The sequence below is a fragment of the Lipotes vexillifer genome, unplaced genomic scaffold (assembly GCF_000442215.2).
Source record: "Lipotes vexillifer unplaced genomic scaffold, Lipotes_vexillifer_v1.1 scaffold242, whole genome shotgun sequence".
NCBI classification, from domain to species: Eukaryota; Metazoa; Chordata; class Mammalia; order Artiodactyla; family Lipotidae; genus Lipotes; species Lipotes vexillifer.
In genome coordinates, this window is record NW_006771376.1 from 222732 (window position 1) to 235633 (window position 12902).

Consider the following 12902-nt stretch of genomic DNA (forward strand, 5'->3'; position numbering starts at 1 on the left):
CAAGAACTGGGCCATTCCTGCCTTTTCCCTAGGGCTACTTGCTTAGGCTAGGGCCTCCATTCTCACCCAGGGGGAAAACTCAGTTCTTTTCATCTGGATCCTGAGACTTCAGCCCACCCTTCTGGCCCACTTGGATGCTGATTTTAATAACTGCTCAAGGAAAGGTAATTGGTATTTGGATTGGATTTAGGAAGGGAAGACTGCAGGGATGCAATCAAATTACATTTTTTCTTGAACCTCTTGGAAGTCTTAAATTAGACATTTTCAAACTGAGCATACCATAAAGATCTTTTAGATGAAATATTGCAACAAATATATGAAAAATAGTAACTGTGGAATTCCCAGATACCTGGTATCCTTCCCATGCGATACCTAGTAACCTTCCCATGCCATGAAGTCTTTGCTCAAGCCTCACCTCAGTGATGCCCATGCTGACCACCCTATTTATATTTTAACATTCATGCCCTGTCTTTACACTCCCATCCCCCTTACCCTGCTTTGTTTTTCCCTAACTCCTAGCACTTTCTTATATACTAGATAATTTACTTATTTATTATGTTCAGTGATGTGCCTAGAACATATGAAACCCAAAATGGATAATTTTTAACACTTTCCTCCCCTAAATGATGAAATTATTTTCATAAAAATTTCATAAATGAAATTATTTATTATGCAGACAGTGAAATTTATTGAGATTCATTATTATAAGTATGGCAGTAAGATAAATAAGAAAAAGGAAATGCACGCTATAGTATAAGGCAGGAAAAAAAGCACAAATGTTTAGCCAGTTTTTTATATCTAGGTAAATGTCTGAACTTTGCTTCTTTGGTTAGAGGCTGATATTTTATGTAATTGATTTCTCTCTAACTAATAAGTGATTTTAAAAAATAATACTGAAAATCTCCAAACATACAATCTAGGCAACTAATGATAAAATTGCTGATATGTTTTATTCTCTTTTTTGCTACTTAGTTTGGAAACATTTAACAGTTTAAAAGAATAATATTTTAATATTAAAGGTATTATTCAAATTTAGTAACATATTCTGAGTGTGAACTAAAATTTGCATTTGCCAAACAAAAATGTTCCATCCCGTTGCTTGCACTTTCGTTGTTTTAAAATTTTAAGCACAAATATAAATGCCAAAAAGAAGGTCCCATAAAATGACAGCATTGTAATAACTCATGTTCTGTTTCTTGGTATTTACAGTTCCTGTGCTATCATTGTTTATTTTGAATCTATGGTTTAAATGCAGAAGAGTGTCATACCACAGGGTTGAAGTGAAGTGCATCCTAAGAAAGGGTTTGAGACAACAACTTTGCATTAGGCAAGCTTGAAGTATGTCAAAGCCGTCTCTTGAAACAGATGTATGTGATTAAGTCTGCATGTATGTGGGCCAGCTTTATAACTGGGAGTTTTCCAAATGAATGTCTATGTAGAAAACAGCGTTTATTAAAGAATAAATAAAAATCTGATCATTTGAAACTTACATGTGTATTATTTAAACTCAGCAGTAACTAGCAATTGTTTAGAACTTAGATCAACAAAAGATTTTTTTCAGGGAGGGGTATTTCATCAGTGACATTGATTATAGTTGCTAGCTCATGGTAGTAATAAAAAGCAGCTGCTTTTTAGTCAGTTTGACTATTGTTTATAAATTCTCAACAAAGCATTCCCTTATTGCCTGTACCAGGGTTGACTGCTCCCACCATTTCACCCTTAGTGTGTCACTAATTATATTTATTGTTTACTGTTTTCTGTACCCTTGCCCAGCATCCCATCCCACATTAGCTAATGTTTTGTTCAGTGATGTGTCCCATCTAAGAAAATGCTTGGCATCTGTTAGGTGCTCAATAAATATTTGTTGAATGAACAAATGAATCGATGAAGCTCATGGTCAGGGACATTCCCTTCTATGTTTTTTTTTTTCTTTCCCTAACATTTATGAGAGAGATCAGTACATAGTGAGTACTTTGTTAATGTTAAATGACTTAAATGCTTGGTGTACGGTCTCTTTTCATGAATTTTAGAATCAGCTTGTTAATTTCTACAAAAGAATTTAGAATTTTTGATTATTACTGCTGTAACAAATTGCCACAAACTTAGTGGCTTACAGAAACCCAAACTTAGTTTGTTTATGCTTTGCACACAGTTCTGGAGGTCAGAAGTCTAAAATAGGTCTTATGAGGCTAAAATGAAGGTGTCAGCAGGGCTGCATTCCTTCTGGAGGCTTTAGGGGAGAATCCGTTTCTTGCCTGTTTCAGCTTCTAGAGGCTGCCTGAATTCCTTGCCTTGTACCACCCTTCCATCTTCAAAGCCAGCAGTCACATTTCCTTCTCTGACTCTGACTCTTCTGCCTCCTTCTTTCCCTTGTAGGGACGCTTCGGATTCCATTGGAACCATCTAGATAATCCAGCTCTCCTAGTCTCAAGATCCTTAACTTAATCACATATGCAAAGTCCCCTTTGCCATGTAAGATAAGATATTCATACATTCCAGGGATAAGGACAGGAACCTTTGGGTGGGGATTATTATTCTGCCTACCTCAGCATCTTAACAATATTAAATCTTCCTATCCATGAACAAAGTATAGCTCCATATATTTACTGTGTATTAAATTTCTGTCAGTTTTCAGTGTGCAGATCTTTCACTTTTTTTGTCATATTTATCTCTAAGTATTTCATATTTTTCATACTATTCTAAATTTTGATGTTTCTAAAATTCCAAATTCCAGTTGTTCTTTACTAGTTTGTATAAATTTAGTTTTCATTTATTGATCTTGTATCCTGCAATCTTTCTAAAATTCATTTATTAGTTCTAGGGAAATAAATTGGATTTTCTATATAAATGATCGTGATATCTGTGAATTAAGACAGTTTTTCTTCTACGTTTCCAGTCTGGAAAGGAAAGGCTTTTTACTTCTTTTTCTTGCCTAATTATAGTGTTTAGAACCTCCAGTACAGTGTGGAATAGAAGTGGTGATATTCTTGTCTTGTTCCTTATCTTAGAAAGCTTTCAGTCTTTCACTATTAAATATGATGTTAACTATAGTTTTTTCATAGATGCCCTTCATCAGCTTGAAGTTCCTTCAATTCCTGGGGTTTTTTTTTTCACTCAGGAATGGATGTTGAATTTTGTCAAATGCCTTTTGTATATTCTTTCATCTAGTGAGGTGATCCTATGATTTTTCTCTTTTAGTTTGTTGACATGGTGAATTACATTCAGTTCAAAATACCTCCTGATATATCTCTTAATTTCTTATTTACCCATGGGTTATTTAGAAGTACATGATTTAGTTTCAAAATGTTTGGAGACTTTTTCAGAGATATTTCTGTTATTGATTTCTAATTTAATTTGTGCTCAGAGAACATACTTTAAAATTTACTAACACTTGTTTTATGGCCCAGAATTTGGTCTCTCTCAGTAAGTGCTCTGTGTACACTTGAGAAGAATATATATTTTGCTGATATTGAGTGGAGTGTTGTATAAATGTCAGTCAGGTCATGTTGGTTGATAGTGTTGTTCACGTCTACTATATGCTTGCTGATGTTCTATGTTTATCAATTATTGAGAGAGGGGTGTTGAAATCTGACTATAATTGTGGATTTGTCTATTTTTCCTTACAGTGCTATCAATTATTGCTTCATGTATTTTTTATGGTTTTTACAAATATTTTGTTTATTTTAATGAAGCTGGTACTGAGGATGTCCATTTAAAACCTATATCCCAGGCCAAAAAGTACAAATAAAGTCAAAAAGAGCAGTGTTCTGTTGTATACACTTCTGCATGAATAACTTTAACCGCTAAGGAAAATTAGAACTTTTCCGGGATCTTCTGACAAGGTTTGTCCTTCATCTTAAAATGCGTTCTCTTCAGTGAAGCCATCTTTGGAGCTAGTCATTTATTCTCACCACCTCTGTCATCTTGACTTCTACCTGATATCCCTCTTCTTCTGGTCCAGACCCTCAGATTTTAAAAGTAGCTTCAAGTTAAGGAAAGGTCATTTTTCCACAGTTCATTTCTCTGAAAAACTTCCATCTCCCACTGAAAGTCATAGTCCAAGAGTGAAGCAGTCACATTCAAGGCCAGCTGGAAAGTCATTATGATTACTTGCATTAGTCAGTCTTATCACAAGCCTGAAAGTGGACAGTCCTGGAAGGCGGCCTCTCTGTGCACGTATGTAATCTTTAAAAAGGAGACGGCAATATGAAGGGGGCTGAGGTTTGATCACCAAAACTCAGCACAGTGAAACAAACAATAATGAATAATAGACACTAGAATGCAAATTACCAGATGTTTTAAAGAGATGCCAGTTTTCAATTCTGTTTTGAACATCACGTTACAAAAGAACTATTTTTAAAAATAAAGGATTAGGGAAAATAAAAAAAAATAAAAAGAATATCTAAACTGTTGAGTGACCCCCTGTTTGTTCCTGATAAACTTCGATCACATCTTCTCCCTCTATTCCCAGTTCTTTTGGAGTATGATTATCAGTAATTCTCTGACCTTCAAAGAGAAACCTGAGTGAATTCATGGGAACTTCCTGTCTTTGACAGTATGATTCTTTGAGTTTCTTGAGATGTATTATCATTTTCACTTTGAAGTAAATCTCATTGCTCTCCTGTCCTGTGACTTTGAGTTTAATATATTCTCCTTCCTTCTTATCCCCCAAATCCTCAGTTGAAGGTTTTGCCTCCTGGTCAGACATGGTGATGGTGGCTTCCCCCGGGGTCTCTGCACAGCAGTGGCCTCGGGTAGGCAGAACCTTGCCTGCTTCATGTATTTTTCAGCTCTTATTGGCGGCGTGAATGTTTAGGATAATTACGTCTCTTGATTAATGCCTTGTCATTATGAAGTGACCTTCTTTATACCTTTTGGTAGTCTTGCCTAAAATTAATAGCTATTCCAGCTTTCTTTGACTAGTAATTAGCATGGTATATATTTTTCTCACCCTTTTGTTTTCACCTCTTCATATTTTTATATTTATATATAGTTGTGCCTTGTCTTCTCATCCTGTTGTCAGATTGCCTTTCATTGGGATGTTTAAGCCATTTACATTTTTAAAAAATAAATAAATTTATTTAAATAAAATAAATAACTTTTTTAATAAAATAAATAAATTTATTTAAAAAAATCTCTTTAGAGGGCGAAAAAAAGAGCGGGAAGTGTGTAAAGAATAAATAAGGAAAGAGAAAAGAATTCTTAGTAATTTTTCACGTATTCTCACTGAAAAATAATGAAGAGAAAATGGGTAGCTGAGAAGCAAAATTAATCCTGATTAAGGCCATTTACATTTAATGTGATCATTGAAAGGGTTAGGTGTATGTCTGTAATCGTCCTATTTGTCTTGTGTTTGTCCCCCCCCCCCCGTTCTTCCCTTTATATTCTTATTCTTGCTTCATTTGGATTCATTGAGTGTTGTTTTTAATCCCTTACATCAATCTTCTTTTAAAGAAGATACGTAGACAGATAAACAAGTAAATATAAAGAAACAAAATTGGAAAAGGGAATAGGAACTATCTGGTTTGGGTAATGGGGCAGGGAGCTGGTGGCAGTTTTCACTAGGATGGTCAGGAAAGGTGACATTTAAGCATATGACATTTAAGCAAAGACCTGAAAAAGATCAAGGAGTGAGTCATGTAGATCTAGGAGAAGACAATTCCAGATAGAGAAGCCCTGAGTTTTATAATCATGAATATGCCTTGTAGGTTCAAAGAGCAGCAGAGGCCAGTGCGGCTGGAGCAGAGTGGCCAAAAGGGGCGATCAGAGCAGAGAGGTAATGGATTGTGGAACACCTTGCATGAGTCTCTGGATGAGATGGAAAGCTGCTCTAGGGCTTTGAACTGGAAATGACGTGATGTGACTTAGGTTTTAAAAGGATCACTCTGGTTACTGTATTGAGAATAAAATGTGTTGGAAACGGGGAGCAAGAACAGAAGCTAGAAAGCCAGTTAGGAGGTTATTATAATAATCCCACTAGAGATGATGCCAACTCAGACCAGACCTGGGAGAAGTGGTTAGATCCTGCATATTTTGAAGGATTTGCTGATGGGTATGTGTATGCAGAAAGTAGAGGATTCAAGAATGATTCCACAGTTTGGCCTAACGAAATGGAAAGATAGAATTATATTCTGAGATGGGAAAACTGCAGGAGTCAAAAGCCTACAACAGCCTGGTCCATGGTAGGTGCTTTGTGTTGTGAAAGACAATCTTGGGCAGTCTTGCAATCCCCTCTCTCGGCTGTAAGAATGGGCCTTGGGCCTGGAACACTTACTTAGCAAGAAATAGAGTCCTCACAGCCTGTGCTCCTGTGTTCTGCTTAAGCATCCTATGGCACCTGGCCAGCCCCACTGTTGTATCTGTCCCCTGGGGGGAGAAGGAGGAGTCATTGTGCTGTAGCCATGAGGGCTGAGTGCAGGCCAGCTGCCCTGCATGGCTGCCTAGGTTCCCCCTGCTGGCCATGGGGGAACCAACCCCCAGTCCTGATACTGATCTTGCTCTGTTTCTTCTGTGTGAGTCAAGTGCTGTTCCCTCCACTGCTTGACTGTGTTGTTTTCCATGGTGACTCCAGTACCAAGGTGTACTGAGCAGAAGTGTTTGGACTTCTACACCTGGTGACAGGCCACAGATGCCACTTGCTCGACACTTTGTAAATATTCTGTGAATGAATGAATGGGAAGGTTTGGACTTCAAGTTAGGGGCTGTTAATTTTGAGATGACTATTAGACCTTTAAGTAGAGATGTTGAGTGGTCAATTAGATGTAAAAGTTTGGGGACTTCCCTGGTGGTCCATTGGCTAAGACTCTGCACTTCCAACTGCTCGAGGAGCTAAGATCCCACATGCCGTGTGCACAGTGCGGCCAAAAAAAAAATGAGATGTAAAAGTTTGGAGAGCAGGGGAGAATAAACAATAAAGTTATTTGGAAAGAATTGGCATCTCCATAACGAGTGTTTCTACCCAACAAGAGACATATATAAGAATGTTCATAACAGCATTATTTGCAGTAGATTTAAACTGGAAAACAAGATTCATCAACAAAAGAATGAAAAAATAAATTGTGGTATAATCATAGAATGGTATTCTACAGTAATGATAACGAATGAACTGAGGTATATGCAACAACATTGATGAAGCCAGCCATAAAAGAATTCTGTGTGATTCCATTCATATAAATAAAACTAAACTATGGTGTTAGAAGTCAGGATGGATATTAGAGGGAGGAGGGAGCAGATAGTGATTGGGAGATTGCACTAGGGTACCTTCTGGAAGGCTTCTGTTTTTTTATCTGAGTGGTGATTGTGTGTTTACCTTGTCATCACTCATTGAACTGTTCATTTGAGTGTTGGACACTTTTGGAGATATATGTTATATTTCTAAAAAAAAATAGTTAAACTGTTATGTTAGAATATTGCCTCCCAAAGAATTTGCTTAACAGACTCCAGTTTCTATAGTTATGCTTCATTCCTAGCTATTCTTGAGGTTTTAAGTGGTCATGAAAGATACACGATAATCTATTTAAACTATAATGGGAAGAGTGTTGTACAAATAACTGAATTCCTAATATTGGGAAAGAGGATGAATAACAACCACTGAAAGAAATAATGCAGGGTTTAGCGTACCCATCTTGACATCTAAAATGTTATTCGATTTTTAAGTTTGGAATTTAAAGTGAATTAGAGAAAACTCAGTAGGAAATCTTGAGTTTAAATATAGCAGTGAAGCTTCAAACCCCGCATATGGAACTATAAGATAGAACATTATTTCTCAATAGAATGCAGTAACCTTATAACGGTATACTTGAGTTAGGTATGTGTTAATTATTTTGAGCTTTGAGCATTAAGGTGAATCTACAATTTCATCCTATTTGTACAAGGATGTTTACCTTTACAGTGTTTATCAATGATATTAAAGACACCTATACAGTGTAGTCACTTAAGACCCAAATCCCACTCTTAAGTATCTATGAGTCATGACCTCCATGACATTTTGCTTTAATTGCCTCAACTCCCCACCACAACCGTAGACCAAATCTAACAAGAAAAAATATAATGGGGGTAAGTGCAAGGTCTTATGTTTAGGTTCAGATGCAGAAAGTAAAAGTATGATTTACCAACATAGGTGATGAAATTTCAGTGAATTTTATTGATGTAAGATCACTCTTCAATGGGACTACCCCCTCAAAAGATAAATGTAATTGTAGGCTTCATTACTGCAAGTAATGGAGATAATTAGATCACACCAAGAATATTATGGTCAGTTTGGGGCACCCTATTTTTAAGAGTGACATTACAAATTAAAGGTCATCCAAAGGAAACACCAAGTTTTGAGGGGTTGTGAAAAATGGATTATGTGGCAAAGAAACTGACTCTGTAGTCTAACAACAACCTGTAAATCATTATCCCCATTTTACAGAAAGGAAACTGAGGCTCACAGATAATTCATGCTTTATTAAAATGTAATTCAAAAGTGGTTGGCTCAGGCCCCATGTCTCTTGATTCTTCATTTACTATTGTTGTTTCAAAATATTGGTTTTAGTTATATTTTATAAAGGCCTGGCTGTTAACCCTTATATGAGGAAAACTTGAAATTATAGGGGAATGATTACAGATTAAATGAGGGAAAGGGAACATTCAGAGTGGGAAGATCAGTGTGAGAAAATAGTTTGATTATAAGTTTATTAGTATTACAGAAACGTCTTATACACATTTCTCTCTTTTTCAAGGTTTTTGACTCCAGTGAAGAATCTGGGCATCTTGTTCTCACCATAGTTATATCGGGTCATTTCTTCATTTCCCAAGGACAGACACTGTTGGTAGGTTTTATGCATATAGTTTTATATGTAGATATATTTATCTTTGTAGCTTTACATTAATTTTGTATCATCAAGGATCTTCAGTCTCATTGAAATTCATCAGGTTCAACAACTTAAGCATTTATTGAATGTTCTATAACAGTGGGAAATAGAAAAAACATAATGAATATTTCCTGCCCTAAAGGGGTTTAGGGTTTTGTTGGGAGTCAAAGTGGATCAAAGGATTGAGATTAATCGGTGTTATAAAGGATTCTTCATTGGGGAGATTGGGTTGAAGACAGGTTAGATTTATAGAGAGATGGGTGTGGGTTTTCCGGATAGAATAAAGAGCATGTGCAGAGGGATAGTTTTGAGAAAATAGCTAAAAGAAAATTTGAAGCATGCTATTATCAGTTGATAGAGTCCTCTATAAAACTCTAATTTTATTTTATTTTATTTTTTATTAAAGTATAGTTGATTTACAAGGTTGTGTTAGTTTCTGGTATACAGCAGAGTGATTCAGTTGCACATATATATACATATTATTTTTCATATTGTTTTTCATTATAGGTTATTATAAGATATTGAATATAATTCCCTGTGCTGTACAGTAAATCCTTATTGTTTATTTTATATACAGTAGTTTGTATCTGCTAATCCCAAACTCCTTATTTATCCCCTCACATTTCCTCTTTGGTAGCCATGAGTTTGTTTTCTATGTCTGTGAGTCTGTTTCTGTTTTGTAAATAAGTTCATTTGTATCATATTTTAGATTCCACATATAAGTGATCATATGATATTTGTCTGATTTACTTCACTTAGTATGATAATCTCTAGGTTCATCCATGTTGCTGCAAATGGCAAAATTTCATTCTTTTTTATGGCTGAGTAGTATTCTGTTGTGTGTGTGTGTGTGTGTGTGTGTGTGTGTGTGTGTGTGTATACATCTTCTTTATCCATTCAGCTGTCGATGGACATTTAGGTTGTTTCCATGTCTTGGCTGTTGTGAGTAGTACTGCTATGAACATAGGGGTACATGCATCTTTTTCAATTAGAGTTTTGTCCAGGTGTATGCCCAGGAGAGGGCTTGCTAGATCATATGGTAGTTCTATTTTTAGTTTTCTGAGGAACCTCCATACTGTTTTCCATAGTGGCTGCACCAACTTACATTCCCACCAGCAGTGTAGGAGGGTTCCCTTTTGTCCACACCCTCTCCAGCATTTTTCATTTGTAGACTTTTTAGTGATGGCCATTCTGACTGGTGTGAGGTACCTCACTATAGTTTTGATTTGCATTTCTCTAATAATTAGTGATGTTGAGCATCTTTTCATGTGTCTACTGGCCATCTGTATGTCTTCTTTGGAGAAATGTCTGTTAAGGTGTTCTGCCCATTTTTCGACTGGGTTTGTTTTTTTTGTTGTTGAGTTATATTAGCTGTTTGTATATTTTGGAGATTAAGCCCTTGTCAGTCACGTCATTTGCAAATATTTTCTCCCATTCCATAGAATGTCTTTTTGGGGTTGTTTTATCGTTTCCTTTGCTGTGCAAAAGCTTATAAGTTTGGTTAGGTCCCATTTGTTTATTTTTGTTTTTATTTCTGTTGCCTTGGGAGACTAACCTAAGAAAATATTGCTACAATTTATGTCAGAGAATGTTTTGCCTATGCTCTCTTCTAGGAGTTTTATGGTATCATGTCTTATGTTTAAGTCGTTAAGCGGCCTTTGTTTTAAAGTCTGTTTTGTCTGATATGAGTATTGCTAACTTTGCTTTCTTGTCATTTCCATTTGCATGAAATATCTTTCTCCATCTCCTCACTTTCAATCTATGTGTTTCCTTCGCCCTAAAGTGGGTCTCTTGTAGGCAGCATATTGTATGCTCTTGTTTTATTATCCAACCTGCCACTCTATGTCTTTTGATTGGAACACTTAGTCCATTGACATTTAAGATAATTATTGATAGATATGCATTTATTAACATTTTAAACCTTGTTTTCCAAAAGCTCTAATTTTATAAAAATGCATACATTCTTTATTCTGAATATACATAAACACACACATATTGTAGGAAACTTTTAGAATGAAGAAATATATAAAGGAGAAATGAGAATCTCCTTGCTTGAAAGTTCATTTTTTTAATTGAAGTATAGTTGATTTACAGTATTGTGTTAATTTCAGGTGTATGGCAAAGTGATTCAGTGATATATATATATATATATATATATATATATAAAATATATATATAATAAATATATATATACACACACATACACATATTTTCAGATTATTTTCCATTATAGGTTATTACAAGATATTGAGTATAATTCCCTGTGCTATACAGTGAATCCTTATTGCTTATCTGTTTTAAATATGGTAGTGTGTTTATGTTAATCTCATACTCCTAATTTATCCTCCCCTCCCCCTTCACCTTTGGTAACCATAAGTTTGTTTCCTATGTCCGTTAGTCTGTTTCTGTTTTGTGAATAAATTCATTTGTATTATTTTTTAGATTCCACATATAAGTGATATCATATAATATTTGTTTTTCTCTGTCTGATTTCACTTAGTATGATATTCTCTAGGTCTATTCATGTTGCTGCAAGTGGCGAAATTTCATTCTTTTTATGGCCAAGTAATATTCCATTGTACATACCACCTCTTCTTTATCCATTCATCTGTCGATGGACATTTAGGTTGCTTCCATGTCTTGGTTATTGTGAATAGTGCTGCTATGAACATTGGGGTGCATGTATCTTTTCAAATTAGAATTTTTGTCTTTTCTGGATATATGCCCAGGAGTGGGATTGCTGGATAATAATGGTAACTCTATTTTTAGTTTTTTAAGGAAGCTCCACACTGTTTTCCGTAGTGGCTGCACCAGTTTATATTCTCACCAACAGTGTAGGAGGGTTCCCTTTTCTCCACATCCTCTATAGCATTTATATTTGTAGATTGAAAATTTCTGTTTGAATTGGTATTTAGAAACAAAATGAATAAAGAAACAAGACAATTATTAGCTTCCAATCAGATAAATTGTACAAGAAAGGAAATGTAAGAGAAGGTTATTACATCATTTACATTGACATAATGAATTTGTACAAATATTTACTGAATATCTACGTAGGCATAATTTATTTACTTAACAAGTACTGTATGCTTGGCATTGTACTAGGTGCTAGGGATATAGCAGTGAAGAGTAAAGACAAAAATCCCTGTCATCATGGAGTGTCATCATTCTAGTGGGGAGAAACAGTAATAAACAAATAGTTCAAATATATTTAAAAGACATGAATTTTTGGTGAATCCCTTACACATTCTGTTATAATATGGCAGCATCCCACAGTTGTGTATTGTGATGATTCATCTTTCGACTCTAGTGGAAGATAGCCTTATCTTTGAATGTGAGATGACCTGCAAAGTCATCTTTGCATTCCTTGTGACTTTTAAAATTTAGCACTACTTGTACAGTTGTGCTTTATCTGCCACTGTTAGGGCTTGTATCAGCTGCCAAGAGGTAAGTTTTGTTGTTCAACTTCGAATGTAGAATCCCAGATGGTGGACTGATGGATGCCTAGCACATAATTAATTCTCCTTGTCAGTATCGTGGGTCTTTGCTGAGTGGTGACATTAATGCAGTTTGGCTTCCTCAGACATAGGGGCCCACCCTGTTCCTTGTCTCTGCTCCATTCTTTTGCACCAATGGTAGATGTTGTTACAAACTTGGTATCATACATGGAATGATTTTTTGCACTGCAGTAACAAAACCAAGTTTATTAAATTCCAAGACATCACTATTGAGAAATATTGTAGCTCTACAATTTGGTGCATGTTGCATATACATATATAACTTGAGTAATATTTTTTAAAATCTTCTTTAAATTCTTTTTATTTTTTATTATACCAAATGTTTATATAATTTCAATGTGAAAAAAACTTACATACATTTGTTAAGGTCTCATTGTAATCGGTGAGATGGATCACAAAGAAAGAGGTGAATGATATAAGCCATGCTCCCCCCAAAATTCACTCCATGCATTTTGATTCCCACAGTGTACTTTTTGTGTAAATTTGTATCTTCAAGATGATTTCTCAGATGTAATCATAAGCCTGTCTG

At 35.4% G+C, this 12902-nt stretch overlaps 1 protein-coding gene and 1 pseudogene across 1 annotated transcript in view; one reads left to right on the forward strand and one right to left on the reverse strand.

Moving 5' to 3' along the window:
- REC114 (REC114 meiotic recombination protein) overlaps positions 1-12902 on the forward strand; it is a 102876-nt gene that overhangs the window by 20099 nt on the left and 69875 nt on the right. Inside the window, exon 2 of the mRNA XM_007446713.1 lies at positions 8724-8813. Coding sequence (XP_007446775.1) covers positions 8724-8813 — 90 coding nt within the window. The remainder of the gene's footprint in view (positions 1-8723; positions 8814-12902) is intronic.
- LOC103086121 (small ubiquitin-related modifier 1 pseudogene) lies at positions 4403-4708 on the reverse strand (annotated as a pseudogene).